Here is a 19,448-nt window from a genome sequence, read left to right as displayed (position 1 = left end):
GATTTTCACTTAAAATTCGACATTTGGCAAGTAAATGTCAGTGGCAAAAATATCCATTTCTCAAGGGCAACAGAGAGGTTACAGCACGTTGAAAAGGAAGGAAGTGTTTTTTGTCCACAATGCACAATGCCTTATTTGTAATCACATAAAAAATTGAAATGCAATAAATGAGCAATCGACAACCTAGTTAATAAACATGATTGTATAAATAGTCAGGTCCGGAATAAATACAATCTTCAAATGCTGCTTGGCACACAAGTTGCATGATCTGAAGTGACTTCATACTGATTAGCCTTAAATTTTGAGGAGAGGCTAATAAGTGGTATTGTTCGGAGGATTACACAATAATGGAATGGTTCCTACACCAGCTCCTCCCAATAATTGGAGACTGCGACCCCCCCCCCCCCCCCCCCCCCACCACCCCACCCATGTTACGCACCAGGGAAGAGCATGCACAGAACAAAGAAGAACAAGAGGACAAGCTCTCTACCAGAGGCGCTGCTTTCTAACTGCGCATCTACACAAGGAGTTGAAAAATAACAGGACTGCATCATTCACTCAGACATTCATCGCTAGTCAGGCCTCATTGTTCAGTTGCAGGCGGCCACCTCGGCCTCCTTCATACTGCCGCCCTTTTTCAGGCTTCCATTCACAAAGCTCTCTGTGGCCACCAGCTGGTGGAAGTGCTTCCTGGTGCCCACAACTGACGGGTTGTTGACCAGGGTGTAGATGAGCTGCCAGTGGCCCCGGGCCCGCTTGGCACTGGACACCTTCAGGTGCTTTTTCTCCTGCTGGACCAGCTGGATACCTGAACAGACATACCGTAGCATACAAATTCATATCCACAGTCACATTATACATATCATATGAATACCAAGGAGGGATGGCGCTACATCGAGGCATGAAAGGGTTCCAACCTCATTAGAAATCTGTGTAGCCAGAGATAAACCTCTCCAGGCTCAAGCATTTGATTTAGACAGTCTGAAATGTATTTAGAAATGATTTCCTCAGTCCTCTTTTTTGCCCCAGGAAAGAAAAAAAATCCATATCATAATCCCAAGAACCAATAGAAGTGTCGTGGCTGTAAACAGAAAAAGATGCCGTTTCTAGCATTCCTATTGGATGAGAGGTAAGTTGTGTCAAAATGACTTTTCCACCAGATTTCTTTTCACAAAACGTTCAGTTGTTCAATGTTTTGGCTAAGTAGAGTCATAACTTATTCTTTACAAACAAGATGCATTTTAAATTGGTTGATATTTAATAATAAAGTCAATAAAGTGTAAGAAAAACTCAAACTTTTTTAACCCCTTCAATTCCTGAGATAGTTTTTTTTTTCATATTTTCTTAAGTGTCTAAACTCTAAAAAGGAGTGTCTAAAAAGCCTGGTACCAATTAATCAACTAATCATTTAACTTTCATATTTGAGTAGTTTTACCTAATATAACCGATTTCTTCTGTACTTTAATAGGTAAAGTAACTGTTCAGTTAGTACTTAATTATTCAAAACAATCCATTACTTACTACCAGACCTTTTGGACCCTCTTTCAGCAAAACACTTGAAAAAAAAATTTTTTGAAAGTAAAAAAAGGACCTTAAAAGACCGGACCAAAAATGAATGTCTCCATGCAGGTTGCAGTCAATGATGTGGGTAAGGCTGAGAATATGGCGAAACTGTCCTCGAAAGTTAGCGAAAGACATACGGTGGATTCCATGGTGGACAAGAGCCGCCCGTCCTACAAGCAGTCTCATGACGGTCCCTCGGGCAAACATGACAAAGGCCTTGAGATAGGGGTTTCTCAAGACGCCGTGTTTACCGGTAAGTGTGGCGTGCGTGATGGAAGCGAATATGTCTCCAACCACACCTTCAACATGAGCCTAAAGCAGTACTTCACCCTGGACGTGACTGAGACGAAGATCAAGGTCAAGCTGAACCCACTTCAGCTGGTTCATAGCAAATCCGCCACTCACCTGGGCCAAAATGAAAATGCTGAGATGTTTAAAGAGCCCGTCAATCTCTTCAAGTCGGCTTTGGAAAAACCTGATCCAAATAGTATTTCTGCGCGGACACCGAAAACGGATGCTCTGTCATTAAGTGGTCCTACATCAAAGAGGGGATCAATTCATATCACTTCACCGGATTACAACCTGGAACTAACTACATTCTTTGTCTCAGCTACAGAGGACAAGACTGTCAAGTCCAAACGGTTTTCACAACCAGAAAGAAGATCCCCTACCTTTTGATCATCATGGTAGTTAGCATCTTCCTACTGGTCCTGCCCACCTGCTACTATCTTCTCTACGGATGCAAACACCAAGGCAAGACCTACATCATGGAGGCAACCAATCATGAACAGATGAATGAGCAAATAATAGGAGACTTTGACCCCAACGAGATAGACAAGGAAAAGGGGGATCCCCCAGAGGCACAGGGTAAAGCCCGCGAAACAGAGGGCAGTGTGTCCAAGGAATCCATTCCTGGGTCTTATCTAGGTCCAACAGGGAGGATTTTGAGGTGGTTCTAGAGTACAGTAACAAACCTCCGCTGGGGGTGGAGGCAGGCAAAATCTCAGAGGAGATCAACGGAAACTACAAGTAGCCAAGCTGCTGCGAACCTTGATTTTGTGTCGTTATTTTCTTTACCTCAGAAAAAACTTGCCTGTCACTGAGATTGTCTGTTGTAATGTTACCGCTTTTCCATATATAAATGAGTGACTAACTCACTGTGCAGAACATCAGAGTGCAATCATACTATCCGTAGTGTTTCCCAAAAGATATAGCGCAAATGCAGCTACATATATATCAGGGCACAAAAAAAGGTGTTCTGGCCTAATTATTTTAATGAGGGATTCACAGACCAAAGCGTTGAATCTACTGCTGTTTAGCCATCCATCCATCCATGGCGTTATATTTGTGCCACAATTACGCACGCGCGGAAAAAAAATTTGAGCGTTGAAAATCAAACTGAGTGAGCGAAAACAGATTTTGAGCACAGAAAAAAAGTTCTTGAAAAGAAGTTTCTCGCTCAAAATTCCTTTTTGCTCGCTCGCAATAGCATTCTCGCGCTCAACATCTCGCTCTCGTTCGCGATACTCCTCCCTCCCTCGCTCAACATCGCGTTTGCTCAACATCGAGCTCTCGCTCGCTCGAGTCGTCCTTCGCGCTCGCTCAGTTCTGCTCACGCGTTACATTTGTGCCACAAAACCAGCCAATGAGAGCTTGTAAAAGCACATTGATTGACAGCTTGGTATCCAATGAGATTGCTTGTTGTGTTCCTCCGGAACGAGCAAACAAGAGTGCGTCACATCGACGTGGGCGGGAGGGGTGGGCTTATATTATTAAAGTACAAAAACTAACAAGGTATTTCTGTCAAATGATACAATACAGTAATAATAATAATAATATTAAAATTAATTCTCCAGCCCAAGTCCGTGTTGACGCACTCTCGTTTGCCCTTTTCGGGTGAACACAGGGCAAACGAGAGTGCGTCAACGGATAGCGTACAAGCAATCTCATTGGATACTAAGCTGTGTCAATCAAAGTGCTTTTACAAGCTCTGATTGGCTGGTTTTGTGGCACAAATGTAACGCGTGAGCAGAACTGAGCGAGCGCGGAGGACGACTCGAGCGAGCGAAAAGGAATTTTGAGCGAGCAATTTCTTTTTCTGTGTTCAAACTCCATCGGTACGCGCTCAAACTCTTATCATTACGCGCTCAATTGTTTTTTTCTTGCTCTCAAAATCTGTTTTCGCTCGCTCAGTTTGATTTTCTCCGCTCATTTTTTTTCCGCGCGTGCGTAATTGTGGCACAAATATAACGCCATATCTATCCATCCATCACTTCATCCCAGTAGGGTCGCAGGACCAACGGCTTCCCTTTCCCCATCCACTTCATCCAGCAGATTCTGGGGGATCCCCAGGTGCTCCCAAGCCAGCTGGGAAACAGTCCGGCGTGCCCTAGGATGGCCCTCATGGCCTCCCGGAAGGATATGCCTGGAACACCTCAAATGCGAGATTTCTAGGAGGCATCCGGGCCACCTCAGCCAGCTCCTCTCAATATGGAAGAGCATTGGTGAAACTCACAGATGTCCCCCCCTCCCAGATGACTGAGCTTCTCACACTCTGGCTAAGGGAGAGCCCACACACCCTGCAGAGGAATCTCATATCAGCAGTTTATATATAAGATTTTGTTCTTTCAGTCATGACCCTCAGCTAATAACCAAAGGTAAGGGAAGGAACGTAGATCCACGGATGAATCGAGAGCTTTGGCTAAAAATTGCATCAAATGGCTCCTAAGAGGCTTTTAAATTCTTAAAAAAATGTTTACTAGAATCCTATGCGGCGCGATGCTTTACTTCAAGTCAAGTCAAATGTATTTCTATAACCATGAATCACCACAAAGGACTTCACAGGTTAGAAAAACAAATTGCAGATGTACTGTATAAATGTGCGCGTTATCAGCCGTGCCACCAAGTTGATGTTAGAGCCTTTCAAACCATACTGAACAATACAAATTTTTAAAATATTCAAGTGACTTTTTCAGCTTTGATATAACAGCTTTTGATGTTTTATGTTCTAAAATGACTTGTATTGACAGCTTTATGGCTGGTATTTCTTGACCTGAAAGTATTAAATTCTGACTCAGATTTTACAGATCTTTCCAGGTTTACCGAATATTTTGCTCAGTGTGCGTGTATCCTTTCCCCTACCTTATATTTTGGTCTGTGCATGTATCTTTTACAATACTTAAACAATAAAATTGGTGTATCTATTTTGGTCAGGGCATGTTTCTTCCCTTCCACGGTATACAACCAACAATAACATTTGAAAGCCTCAGAGGACCATACAGATATGAAAGGAGTAATAATAGAAAGCAATCATACTTTAATCCTCTTGGCGTAATGAATACACATGCATACACACACACACACACACACACACACACACACACACACACAGGTCTCACCATTAACACTGCAAGCGTCAGTCCCTCGACTACATGAATAGTAACTAGGCAATTAGCACAGCTCATCTGCGTAATCGACGCCAAAAGAATTCATCTATGTAATATAACACATTATCATTATTATCCATAATGGATCAAACAGGCTGGGACATTTTTACATCTAAAAGGCCCTGATGTATCTTTGTTGATAAGTCACTTTATTGAGTAACCTCATTTATCAGTGACTTATTCTCCATCCTGGTGTAGTCCTTTGTATTAAATAATACATGGTAACTGCTGATCATGTTTGGCCATAGTGAGCCCACCAATAGGACCACTGAATACTTTATGACAGACTTTATTGAGACCACAAGCTACAGGACTGTGAATTATTCCACGCATGACTCAATTTGCTGTTCACATATTAAATCAGCTCGCCTTTCATTTCTGCAGCGCGTGCCAGACAGTGTGCTGATGGGATTATGTTTCATGGACCTGCTGCTGAATGCTGAACGCGTCTTCAGATGAATCCAAAAGGTTTTGTTGCACCACTGGATATTTATTTTAAAACAAATCCGTCTCCTGTTCTGCTGCTCAGAAACATTATGAGATCATGGGATTAAAATGTCTACAATTACGCATTTACTAAAAATGCTCTATTTGAGCTCAGTTTTGTATCCTATGATGCCACGCACCTTCTTCGGCATCCCGTGACCTCTGGACGACATTGTTCTTCTGGCCTGCAGACTGCAGCAGCATCCCGCAGAAAGCCTTCATCACAGGGTGAGACTGGCTCACCTCAATCTTCAGATAATGAGCGTAACAGCGGTAGGCTGCAGAAACACCGGAGGTGGAGAATGGAAAAAAAAACGTTAGCTTTGAGGCAATCACACATAATGACCATACAATCATGTTTTTCCCTCCTTTTTTAGCACCCACTTTTCCTGACAACAGATGTAAAATCGGCAGCCATTTCCGAGAAGGGAGTGCAACTAGAGTCCCTCGCGCTGCACTGCATACAGATATCAAATATAGATATCAAAAGTGTTTGCTCAGTGAAAATTGCTTCCTTTTCAACATGGCCATTGAAATGGACAAAGACCATAGTGCTCCATACCAACATATGAACACTAGCTGTTTCTAATTCATATGATTCCAGCTATTAATGTCTGTAGCAAAGGCTGGAAGGACTCAAGGTACTTGATGGCTCAAAGCAGACTTAAGTTGCTAATTTTCAGACTTGAAATGTGCTTGGCTTAAATTTCAAAGGGACTCAACTTGACGTTGATAATGCAGTCAATGTGGGCAGGATGTACATTCCGGAACACACTTGGCATTGTAGATGGATGGATGTTTTCATCCAAAAACTCGATATTTAATCCAAATTTCTCGTATATATCAGAATACTACAAATACTCAGTAGTCGCAGGCCTACTTGGAAATATTGTGGTTGGACATCTAAAGCAATTCCGGGTTAGAGTTAGGGTACGATATTTATATTGTCTTGCCTGGATCAAATGCTTCTACATTTCTGTTTAGAAGGCTGATATCCATGCGTCCCATGTGAACAATGTTGAACAAGGCTGTGATGATCATGCGCCAGACTGCCAGCAGCACTCCGATGAGAACATTGACTGGGAACAGCAGGTAGGTCAGCAGGTAGAGGTTGCCCCTAGAAAAGAGAGGAAGCTGAATGCCTGTTCGGCCTCCATCCTATTTTTAGGAGATTTTATGAAGCATATTTTAAACATTTTTTTTTATGTATATAAATTGTCTCTCTGGAGGGGAATCCTACTTTGTGAAATTCACTTATGGTGGGGGTTTTCCTGTCCCTATCAACGGTAAAATACACTATATAATGCAAAATCAATTTTAATGCAATTGTTCAATCGATGGGATGAATACTAACATAATCAATTAGAAATTATTCAGTAGAGAATGTGGTAGATAAAGAGAGTGGGGAGGATCATAACACTTTAAAAAATATTATCAAATATATGATTAACTTTTCATCTAAAGTGGGAACTTAGGGAACGTCACCCCCATGACGACTGTATACTAAATAGTCATTCTAAACAAGGACTTTTGTTTTCCTGCATTAGTTTTCAAAAATACTTTGCATTACCTGTTGTCAAGGTCTCGCGTTCCAGCTATCCTTCTGATAAAGCAAAACCTGGAAGTTATATGCTGAATCAGCACAGCCAGGAGAATCATCAGCCAGAAGGGCCTAGAGGAAAAAAAGTCAACAGCCAAACACTTCATGTAATGTTTATTAGGAAACACACCAGAATAGAATGCATTTGTCTCACATAGACCAAATTGTTGGCTGTGTTTCCTTCCCAATAGATTTCTTTAATTTCATACTTGATTAGTTACAATATTTGTTCTCACCACATGCTCCACAGGGTTTGAAAGAGGAGCAAGTTCTGTCCGTGTAAAATGGGCATGATAATGAGGAAGACGGCGATGAGAAGACAGAGGAAGAACACCATGGTTTGCACAATCATGCCTACAGAGAGGAGAGATGGCAGCTTGAATGTTTCCGACTTTAAAGACAAAATTAAAATGAGATAGCAGACTCACTAGAGACTTATGACAGTGACATAGCCAGTTTTCATTACTTAAGTGAAGTTTGAATTTAAAAGTTTAATGTCTTACTTTTTTTCGGGGTGAAGAATCACAGTAATATGCATTTTGTGTGTGTTAGCATATGCTCAAATAGCGTATAGAAATGTGGTGTATTTTTAAGTAAATTATACAAAAATTATCTTCAAAATAGCATTACATTATTTTCTTTTTTTTTTAAAGAACCAGCTGTTGCCATGCATATAGATTCGAAAGTAATTATTTTTCAACAATGGAAGAATCAGATTTTTTTTAAATCAGATATATTTGTTTTCCCATTATCATTTGTCCAAGCTCAATTTCAGTTTTCCAACAACAAATCTTCGTTCTCCCTTCCATGAAATTAGACTGATGATCTGAAATAAAACTTGCTTTTAACTTGGAAAACATTGATCAACATTTTTGAGTATTGTCTGATCAAATCAGTAACCGAATCATTCTTAATTCATGTCAATTTGAAAGAATAACAGATTCAAATTAAAGCATGGAAATGAAAAACATGTTCATTTAAAAATAATCTCACCAATTGACTGACAAAATAAACAAATATCAAAATAACTGTTAGTTCTATTCTAATGTGTTTGTATTATTTCATCTTTCAAGCATACCAACACAGACGTGAGCCGCCGTGAAGCTGGTGTATCCCATCCAGCAGACCAGCGCTGGCCGGGAAGCCCGAATACTTCTCTGGCAGTTATAAACATGATAAATATCACCTCTGTACAGCCCCTTTAGGTTGGACCTGCAGAATAAAAGTCACACAGCATAAGGGGAGCAATTTTCTGTAATAGCAGACCGTTTCATTCATTTTAATAGCCATTTTCACATCTTGCAGCAGTTCATGCAGAACAAATGTTTTTTTTGCCTGTCTAGAAGATTACGACTCCATTATGTTAGAATAATACCCATACGTGCTGTTGTATGATACTGACAAAGAAGGACAGAAAACATTTTTTTTTAGTCTGGTCCTACCGATGGAGGACCATGGATCGCATGAACATTGCCAAGTTGATGAGGGTTGACAGAGTCATTGCCGAGATGTAGCACACTGCCCAAAAAGATAAATGCAATGTCAGTAATGTGCTCATTTTTTTTTTGTCTCTCTTCTCACTCACCCTCCACACACCACATGTAGTGGACCACTATTCGAACCACTTCGTGTTTGTCCGGAGAGAGCACGATCCTGAAGCCAGCCAAAACATTGGCAATGTCTTCATCCACTCCCATGCGAGCAATTTGGAGTGAAGGCACCACGGCCATGATTAGCAGCAGACTGACCTGAAATATGAAACGTTTGTTTCAATCATGTCATGCAGTAATCCAATAAAACAGTAGGAGAGGAAATAACTCTTCCCATCATCCCGCAGATTTTCGAAAAGCACTTAACGTGGCATCACTGTAAATATCAGTTACCTGATAAAGTGTGATAAATGACACTACACCAGATATGGCCAACTTTAAGGGGAACCTAAAAGCTGTTTAGAAAGATGCGCAGTCAGTGCTGTTGTCAGGAGGACACAAACATGACAGAAAAACCAAAGGGACGCTTTACCTTCTTCCGGTGTATAAATGTAAGACTTAACAGCATCCGTTATTCTTTGAGGCAGTTTTGGGGTCTCCGTGCTTGATATGCTGCAGTCGAAGATGAAAAACAATCAGACAATTATGCTCATTGATTGGAAAGATTGTTTGCATTTAAATGACAAAAATACCTATTCTTTACTCCTACTGTGACTTTGTAACCTTTTTCAGTTATTCATTTCCATTGGAGGATGTTGAAGAATTGACTTGAGAATGACAATTTGGCAAGAAAAAAAGGCCAGTTGTTTTATGTTTACTCTTGTTGGATATCTGTGCACTATCAAGCAAGACAACCCCACACAGTCGGATCCTGTATTTACTTAATTTATTTTAGTTTTGGGGGGAATGTGTGCGCTCTATCTGCTGAATTGAAACTACGCCGTATGTATTTTTAGTTTGAAGCGCAATATATGCTGCATATGTTGAAAAAAGGCACTCACGTGATATGAATTGGAGGCCTAACTTTTCCGTATGAAAAACATAGCATAATTGAGGACATACAGCAAGTAGAAGGTACCCGTAATAGGCAGTCCTACCTGATTTTTGTGTCCTTCTTCTTCTTGAGGAGTTTCTTCACATAGTCTCTGTAATAGCTGCTGTTTAGATCCTAAAAATGTAAGATTGAACAAAGAAGACAAATACTCATTTATTTAGCAAAATAATCCGCCAGCAACAAGCCTCTAACGACACAAAAGGGTGTTAATATTTTATAAGAGTAAACAATTGAGGTTTCGCAATTTTTAAATCATCAAGTCTTTTACAATATTCAAGAGTCATAACTTTGTTGTGACAAGCTTCCTTCAGGGTAGCTATCAATTTTTGACAAAACAAGGCTTGCTCAAATGTATCAAACCTACGAGTAATACTTTTATTTGTAAAACATACTCTCAATTTTGAGGCAACATAATGCTGCAAGGCTCCTGCACGTCCCAGGTACCGTATTTTCCGCACTATAAGGCGCACCCAAAAGCCTTATTTTTTTTTAAAAGCTGATGGTGCACCTTATAATCAGGTGCGCCTTATATATGGATCAATATTGAGATTGGGTTTGGTAGATGGGGAATGAACTGATTAAGTAAGCTTTACCTGTTTCTTTTATGTGTTTACAGTTGAAAAAGTTTGGTCATATTGACATTGAGTTATTATGCTATAGAGAGTTTAGAGTTATTATTTGAGTTATTATTGTTATTACTTTGAGTGTTACTATATTGTGATTGCACTGGAGGAAATGTTTCCTGATACAAATGTTGGACGACATGTTATACCTTGCTGTTAAAAGATAAACTGTCACGGAAATACTAATAAAATAAAACATAAGACAGTTGTTTATTCATTTTGGGAGTGAAAGGAGTTGTCAGACAACTGGTTTATAATCTACAAATAAAGTTTGACTGCTTCTACTGTTGCGCCTTATAATGCGGTGCGCCTTGTATACGAAAAAGTTTTAAAATGTCATTAATTGAGGGTGCGCCTTATAATCCGGTGTGCCTTATAGTGCGGAAAATACGGTAATTGAAATGTCTGAGGAAATTAACAAATTTGCTCTCAAGCTTCAGTATTTTGAATATTTTAGACTGGCGTTGGTAAAAATAACTGATTACCCAGGGACCAACTGAGTAACCATTTATATTAATTTCTATTGACCATTTATATTGAAAAAATAAATTGACCTTTTTTGAGGGGACATATTTTTTGCCTAACAACAATGATATACTATGTATGCACATGCTTGTGGAGAAGGACACAACACATCACCCAATATTTTTTTTTATTCTTAACCGATACCAATTCACTACAGTCATGTGTTTCTATTATATAAGGTATTGTGTTGGTGTAATTTGGTGATATCTTTGAAGGTGGATGTGGGGAGTGGGTACAATCGCCTCACGCCAGCTTTGTCTAACCTATGTCAAGATTAGCATAAAATAAAGTGCCATTGTGTTTCCTGGGTGAAAAAACGCAGCAACCCTTCCCTAATCTTATCAAAAACATAACATAAGCCAATTACATCAAATCTACTTAAACTAGTTACGCTGTTGACACGTTGCAACACCCGAGTCAGAGCACGATAGACTGAAAAAGTCTCATACACAATGTACATTGAGATTTTTTTTTAAGTACGTCTCAGTAAATCTTTTATAAATAGTGCATAAGCAGACTAAACATGCCGGGCGCAAAAATACAACTTTTACACGAGGATATGGTGAGATAAACATGACTTACCTCAGTAACATTGTTTTTTTCAGTGCCTTTCAAGCCCTTAAAAAGGAGAAGAGGATACTGGAAACTAAGGAATGCCAAGCAAGCTATCTGGGGCAGGCTGGAGAACAGCAAGTAGTATTTATGGATCTAAAAAGGGAGAAAAAAACAACTTGTTCTGGTCATTCATTACACAATAATCATTCCCACTGTGAATGGACCTAATTATTACTACTGTGATGGGTCATTTGTGTGTAATTTTTATTTTTTGTAGGCGTGTGTTGAGACTTTCGTATGGAATTTTTGCTGGTTAAATGCGTATTAAATGTGTATTATCTGTAACTCCGGTAATTAAAAAGAATTCAGAAGATTCCATAACACACAGGTTTTCAAAATGGGGAGACGCAATCCATCCATAGCGGGAGCCCAGTCAGTGTAGTTTTTCAATTGTAAAAGTGGTCACTGCAGTGAATATTGAAGTTATGTTTGTTGACCATGCTTTTGTTGAGTCAAAAGGGATTTTTTTTGTGTGTGTAAAAAGCATATTAACATCATGTTTAATTTTGCAAACTACCGTCACCAAAATTTCTAAAATAAATCCTTCTCAAATTCCCTTAGCAACAGGTTCTGCAGTTGAATTTTGGTATACATTTAGCTTAGCCTTGCACATGATCCCAAGAGCTTTATCAAAGAGACAACCAGAACAAAATTTTCAATAAAGCCCGAGTGGCACTGAGCCACACTAAAGTGATTAAGTGTTACAAAGCTTCTTAATTAAGACCATCAGACAGGGGAACAAACTGGCTTGAATCAGAACCATTCATTGCAAAAGAAGAAGAAAAAATGTGGATGTGCTACTAAATATGTGAGTCTGGGCAAAGATTAAAACTTCCATCGGGTAGCCACAAATCCACTTTCAAAGGCTGATAGTTATCTGTTGAAATCCTATCTCCTGTGTATCCTGTATAACAGACAACTGACATATGATACTGTTTGGTCCTGATTTTTTTTTTTTAAATCCAAAAGAATTTAGTTTTTCCCTTCACGGTGTACATAGTATAAATGAACAAACATTCTCCGTGCTGTATTGATAGTGATTGGTATATACCTGGGGTGTCGTCGGGCATTCGATTTTCTGCCAAACCAAGACACCAAAGTGCGTCCATGACAAAAGGCTTCCCAGCACATAGCCAACTTTATTATGTAGGGTGCCACATGCCAGGAGAGGGTAGTAAAGTGCGGGGTAAAAGAAGACTCCCAGAATCATCCAGTTCTCTGCAGATGCAACAGACAAAGTGTGAAACATACAAACCCAGTTCAAAAGAGGATAATTTCATATTTAGTTCAAAAGAAGTTAGTATTTATGAGTTGTATATTTTATTCATACAAGAACACATTTAGATAAAATATATATATATAATTCAATAACAAAATAATCATAAATGAATAAAATACATTGGTTCTGGTGGAGCATGTGTAAGATTTGTAAACGAATATTTAAAATGTTTTATTTGACGTTTAATAATTTAAATAAATGAGAAATACAGTTCAAGTTTCTGGGGGGGTGACTAAGTGTCAATAACATAATGCTTGGTGAGCCAGATTGAAAAAAGAAGTGGGCAGTAGGTACTTTTGTAAGATAAACTAATGATAAACTGGCTGATGCATTAGTGCAACAGCATTGTTTCATGTACTCCAACTGCTACTTTTCCAGACCCCACGATGCCTCCTTATCTTGCATGTATACGTACGTGTGTGTTAAAGTAGGTACTTCACACACCACTGTTACAGAACATCCATTTTCATCCATCCATTCATTTTCTATAGCCACTTATCGTCACTGGTTTGCTGGTGCTATTATATTTTAACTTAACCATGATTTTATACACTAAGTACAAGTAAATCAACACGTGTACCTCTCAATGACAGGTATGATTGACCTGGAATGACTTTCTGTCCACACCGGTGCATTATCAAGAAGCAAAAGCTTGCATTTCTTGACCTCTCAATGGGTGTAAGACCGTTGTTCCCAAACTTTTGACGGGAACTGTAACATCAAGTAATGAATGCACAGCATCCCATGACTTATACTGTCAGTGCATAGCCAACTCTGATTGACCGGATAATCACACTGCGTTAAACCTATTCCGCTGATTAAACTTTGTGTTTTTAGGAGGGGATTGTGCAAAGTGTAAGAACTGACAACTTTCCTTGAATTCTTATATAATTTCATTTGAAAAATGAAACAGCTCATTATCCAATCCTTAAGTCGAAAACAACACAGATCCATGGAAGGAAAACAATCCAATTACATAACGGAGCAACAATAAGGCATGAGTGCAACGTTCACTTCCAATGTTACAGGACATAACAATGGCCTGCTATCTCACACAGGCTTGCGCTGCACGGAAAAACAAACAAGGACAACGGGGTGGGGTGGAGGAAGTACAAAACTGATCTCACGTTTGTTCTCGGCCTCCGTCGTGAAGGGCAGAGGGTTTGGTGAAATGACCATGCCGCAGAGTTTGCACAGGAGCACGCCGTACACAGCCACAGCCAGGCCCTTGTGCTGGGTATGGTCCAGGAAGTTGACTGGACTGTGGAAACCAAGTGGCAGGTATTTAGAGCCCACATGTCAGCACCGTCACACGCAGCTGAGATGATTACTGAGCGGACATAATGAAAAAGATCCATCAGTGTTTTTGGTAATTTTGAGGTTTTAACCTCATGTTTCTGAGTGACCTCCTGTCACAATGTGCAGTGAAATCGTTTGAGACATTATTCATTTTTGTAGACACATGGGTTTCCCTTAAAATCAGTTTTTTTGTTTGAAGAAAAAAAAAAGACCTCTAAATCTGAATTACAATGTGTTCAATGTGTCTCCACAAGCACAGGATTATGATTTGTATTGTGTGCATGGAATATTAATTAAGCAGCAAAATCCACCTGTTTTTATCCATCTCAAGGGCCAGCTTTTTGTCACTTTTTGTTGAGATAAAATGACATCAGAGTTGCTCAGGGCTCAGCTAATGTGCAATAGTGAGTTTGGCCATGTGTTGTTCGCAAACAAAATGGATAAAAACTGGTGAATTTTGAGGCGTCGTTCTTATTCCACAAACTCAGCAGTAATCATAATAAGATATTTCGAGCATAGAACAAACATGGCGAGGATTTTTTTTTTTTTGATTACCCCTTCAAGCAGAACAAATACTGTAGATAGGCCTCTACTTCCAGTTTAAACAGATACTTTACAACAGGCATGTCCAAACCCAGTCCTCGAGGGCCGCCTATGCGCCATGATTTGGAGGTTTCTGTCCTCCCACCGCACCTGATTCAAATGATCAGCTCATCAACAAGATCAGCGGAAGCCTGACAACAAACCTGATCATTTGAATCAGTTGCATTGGACGACGGAAACATCAAAAACATGCAGGATAGGTGGCCTTCCAGGACCTGGTTTGGACATGCCTGCTTTACAAGGTAACGTCATTAACTTCAAAAAGCCAAATTTGAGAAGTTTCTTAACTTGTATGCTCATTAGCTGCTGAGTCAAATTCGCCTAGTTGTGAATAAGCCACTGGGGCAAATGTGGTAAACAGATATTTGTTACCATACTGAGTGAGGTTAAATTTCAATTAATGTGCAGGCTTAACATGGAATGAATTGACAGTTGTAACATTTCAGCAAGGCACTGCAACACTAACAATAACACAATATGAAGTGCAATGCCTGGTCCATCAGTATTACAGACAGAGTCGTAAGTGGCTACTATTGTAAAGCACATTGTTATTTCGAATGAATGCTATAAAGCACGCAAGATATCTTTACGATGGCACGACTCAATGATTGAAACTGAGTTTTATTGTTTTATCAGTGACACTATAGTGAGAGCAACGTAATTTTGATTGGCCACATTGAGAGCGAAAATGCAGAGGCACATGCTCGTAGCATGACGTCACCACGCCATCTTCTACCGCATATATATATATATATATATATATATATATATATATATATATATATATATATATATTCACAGAAGTGCTTTTTTATGTACTGTATGTAAATCTGCACTGAGCTTTTAACTCTGTTGTTTGTGCCTGTGTTTTCCTTCTTCTTTTCATGTCATGCGATCTACTAATACTACCTTCGCGATCGACCGGTTGACTGCGATCGACTCATTGAGTACTTATCAGAACTTTGTTAGCGCCTCACCTGAGTAAACCTGGGAGTCCTTTCTGTTGTGTGCCCGTTTTTGTGCGTCTTGCTAAGACTGCAAGTATCACCATGACGACAAGCTAGAGGAGAAGATACATTAGTGTTAAAGTAGATTGGCCAGAGTAGCAGCGACTTTAGTCATGTTCAAACCACAATGTGTCAGACACATGCAAAAAAAGTGGAATGGATGGAGTGGGGAGAACACAAAAAGCTGGGCCTTATTAGTGCCCCCCATGGATATGGGCTGAATGAAATATCATTAGTCAAGATCATTGACCAGTGAGAGTTCAGTGACCTTTCACAGGCACAGCACATGGCAAGAAAAAAAAAAAAAACAAGCTCTAAGTTGGAACTGTATGCACAAACGTTTGCCCACTGACTTGTCAAAAGTAGTAAAGTTCTAAGCTTCAGGACTTAGCTTGAAAGGGGATACTTTACTTAAATCATTTGCGGCAGTAAAATATTTATATTTTTGTCTTTAATTTATTTGATAACTTAATAGTTTGTCATGTACATTTAATAACGCATTATGTCACTTGCTGTTGACTGAAAATGACATTACTGAATATGTGTTAAGGGGCCCTGATAATGGTCAATTACGGCTCATTTGTTTTTTGACGTTCACAAGTGGAGCCGTGATTGGTTGTGACATGAGGCACGTGACAAAATATCAACTATTTACTATTAATTAAACAGCCAATTAGATTTTTAAAAAATGTTAATGAATAAAATAGCATTTGTTTTCAAACAATGCATTTTAATAGGTGTCAGTCATATGTGGATTTTCACCATTCATGGGCCGGCCTAGTACCAATTCCTGCAAATACCAGGGTTTGAGAGAAAATTATTGTTAATTAAAAAAAAAAAAAAAAAAAGAATACATTGCAGTTTACAGTATGCATTGCGTGGCATAGTTAATGATGTTATGAGGACATGAAATTTCAAAATATTTTTTTAGTTATGCTTAGTTGAATGGCTGTCATATTTAACATATTTATGCTTAATTTATGTTGCACAATGTCTTATTTTTATTTATTTATGTATTTTAATGAACTGTGATGAGGGTGTGTCTAAAGTCGTGACTTCCAGGTCAAATTTTTGCACATCTTCCTCACCCAGTCATTGCTTGTTGTCAGGTTCATCTATCAACACATATTTACAATCATTCCAACAATTGTAAAAGATTTTTTTTTCGGTTTGATTGACAGGTTTGCAGAATGAGCTCTGACAAATTTCATGCTATATATTTAAGAATAAAAAGTTATTGAATTAGATTGACATATGATATATAATGACACCAATGTGATTTATATAAAACTACTGTAAATTGTTCATAAGGACATAAACAGTATATTTGATTCGCATATTTTATATATTATTATTATTTATTATTTTAAAGTACATGTATGTAAATAGCTAAAATAATCTCCAAATATTGGCCATTTGGCTGGTAATTTTGGGCCGCCATTTGAAGGATCTTAATTGACTTATTTAATAGGTCAGGTCCAAAATAAAATACCAAATGGACATGATCCTGCTAAGGTATGTTTTCAAAGTTCCGGTTACTTTTTTTGCGTGTCAAGCAAGCAGTGCAACATGAAAAAGACACTCACTGAGACTACGCTGATGCATATGTGGTATAACTTGTCATCTGCAGTGGGGTCACATGGAGAAATGATTCTAAAAAAGGAACACACACATGCACAAAGAAATTAGAACAATTAGTATGTGTTGTAACACAAGGCCTTGAGTAAGTGAGCAGGCCTGCACCTCACTAAACCTTTCACACGTCACCATCAGGACCTTTTGTGGCAGCTAAAATCCTGTAGCAGAGATTTGCATTTAACCGGATTGTTATCAGCGTGACGCAGGAAACAAGCGATCCCTATGTTCACCTTTCCGTTCACTACGAGAACAAGAATGCCTGGTCATGTGGAAGTCATTACTGCTTTGATATTCCAAGCAAATCTCACGGAATACACGTTACAAACATCCAGGATGGATAGGGTTGACAACAGCCTCTCACCTGTGCAAACATTGAGCCAAATTGGGAGTTTGGCCCGCGCTGAAAGTGCTGGCATCACATCAAACCACTTGTACACTTAAAGCAATGTCAAAATTCACAACTACAGAGAGGATATCAGACTGTTTACACACGGCAAAGCGGCTAAAACTAATAAAAAGCTACATTAAAGCTAGAAAGCACCACAACTCAACCAAGTTTATAATTTAAGGTGACGTTTTAAATGTTGGACTATTTGACAAATAGCCCTAGTTTCATCGCAATCGGTGCTTACTTAAGTAAAAATGTTTAATAGTGATATTTTGGTTATCGTCAGCCAATAGCAAATGACGATGTGGCCAGCCCTGAGATGGATTAACATGAGTGGGTTTTTCCTGTTTAGTTTATATTCCACAATCACAAGATTAATTGGAATGCCATATTTAGACTATTGTGGACACATAGAACATAATATTGTGAAGACATTTTGGGGGTCGACTTACCCTTTACACTTACACAAACAGCTGATCGAATTTGGGCAATTCAGAGTGGCTAGGTCTAAAGAAAACTATCACTGTGGGATTGAATGACTGATCAAATAAATTTTGAGCTCATCCTTTTTGTCACCTGTGGTGAACAATTCTTATGTTTATTTAAAGGATGCTGCCTATGAACAAAGCTTCACTCTGACACAAAATTTTCCAAAACACGACTAATATTTCAATCCTGCTTGTTCAGTCGATACACTGTACATTTGTATACTTCAAATTCAAGCAACACCGCAAGCAAAAGTCATTTCACTCACTCTATTTTTATCTTCTTGGACACAGGTTCATAGTCTGGGTACTCATAGTCCAGCAGAGCATCCTTATCCATTGTACCGTCTCGTCTTCAAACACTTCCAAAGTTTGCACCGGGATGACTTCTCTTCAAAATTTCCAAGCGGCACACTGCTGTGATAATGAGAAGCAATCCCGTGCCAAGTCCCAAGTTTTTGCCGCGGAGGCGTCCTGGTTGCCTAGCGTTGGGTCAGCTCAGGTGTCCTGGTACTTTTGCGTTCCGCACGGTGTTCCAGTCACTGCGGGCCGCCGCGTACTTCGTCCCCCCGCAAAAGGCCCACGCTGGAAGTCTACGGAAAGAGTGAGGGGGTAGAGGGGATAGGGGGTGTAAGAGTGTGTGTGTGTGAAAGGAGGGAATAAGTAGAGAAATGGGCAGCCAATCTGGAAGGCCACCTGCTGCTTACTGGGATTACATCTACTTGTGAGGTTGTGTTGTCGGACGTGTTGCTGCAGTCAGGTGTGCTCAGTTATGCACAGCTGGGACTGTGGCGATGAAGCACGCTATGTGGCCTTCCAACATGATAACAGTACGTCTTTTTAAGACGTGGCCCAGCCTTGCGTTGATAAAAGAGCCGCACACTTTGATAAGGATCAAGAACAAGTTCATTGAACTTGGCCCTTTAGCTTCAGCAGATAAATTATTATTTAAATTCCTTAGTCATTGAAATAGTCAATATTTAGTCTACATTAAAGACGTTAAAATGAGCCAGAATATTGTTTAAACACATGATCCTTCAAACCGTTAATGAACCCTGGAAAGTGGGTTAGTGTAACTTTTCAACTGTGATATTGTGCATTTATGTTGGCCAACATTTAGCAGAGAAGAGTAATTATGAACGTACAAAATTGTCTAAATACAAAGGGAGGCACACAATTAGCAAAAGAATACAGAGATGCATTCATTGTGATATATAGAATACTACACTCAACATGAGGTACAGTTAATAAGATCCAATTCACAAATACTGAATACAATTTTCTCTATTCAGTGATAATAATACATTACATTGCAAAACCACAATAGCTGGGGAGCTTGTAAGTCAA

At 39.3% G+C, this 19,448-nt stretch overlaps 1 protein-coding gene across 2 annotated transcripts; it reads right to left on the bottom strand.

Moving 5' to 3' along the window:
• Positions 1-429: 429 nt before the first annotated feature.
• On the bottom strand, positions 430-18,880 carry stra6 (signaling receptor and transporter of retinol STRA6). 2 transcript variants are annotated; one of them, XM_088417051.1, is made up of 18 exons: positions 18,809-18,880; positions 18,371-18,694; positions 17,177-17,243; positions 15,561-15,643; positions 13,809-13,942; positions 12,454-12,620; positions 11,370-11,495; positions 9,683-9,753; positions 9,118-9,197; positions 8,979-9,040; positions 8,681-8,843; positions 8,538-8,613; positions 8,174-8,307; positions 7,332-7,449; positions 7,066-7,167; positions 6,449-6,612; positions 5,636-5,773; positions 430-808 (listed from the first exon to the last, which is right to left on the bottom strand). In XM_088417051.1, the coding sequence occupies exons 2-18, from the start codon at positions 18,439-18,441 to the stop codon at positions 591-593; spliced, it is 1,974 nt and encodes a 657-aa protein (XP_088273177.1). In that variant the 5' UTR covers positions 18,442-18,694; positions 18,809-18,880; the 3' UTR covers positions 430-590. The 2 variants fall into 2 exon arrangements, with proteins under 2 accessions (XP_088273177.1, XP_088273176.1); XM_088417050.1 differs by lacking the exon at positions 18,809-18,880 and having other exon boundaries at positions 18,371-18,768.
• Between the last annotated feature and the right edge of the window lie 568 nt (positions 18,881-19,448).

This window comes from Hippichthys cyanospilos, chromosome 6, assembly GCF_059441005.1.
Source record: "Hippichthys cyanospilos isolate Australia breed blue-spotted pipefish chromosome 6, RoL_Hcya_1.0, whole genome shotgun sequence".
Classification (NCBI taxonomy): Eukaryota; Metazoa; Chordata; class Actinopteri; order Syngnathiformes; family Syngnathidae; genus Hippichthys; species Hippichthys cyanospilos.
The sequence above is the reverse complement of the archived record's forward strand: the minus strand, read 5'-3'. Positions and strand labels throughout refer to the sequence as shown.

Excerpts from the sequence above, each read along its gene's own strand:
- stra6 (XM_088417051.1), bottom strand. The coding sequence starts at position 18,441 with ATGGATAAGGATGCTCTGCTGGACTATGAGTACCCAGACTATGAACCT. Across the intron at positions 8,844-8,978 it reads CATTTATCACACTTTATCAG|GTCAGTCTGCTGCTAATCAT; the intron begins GTAACTGATATT and ends TTCATATTTCAG. Across the intron at positions 809-5,635 it reads GTCACGGGATGCCGAAGAAG|GTATCCAGCTGGTCCAGCAG; the intron begins GTGCGTGGCATC and ends ATGTCTGTTCAG.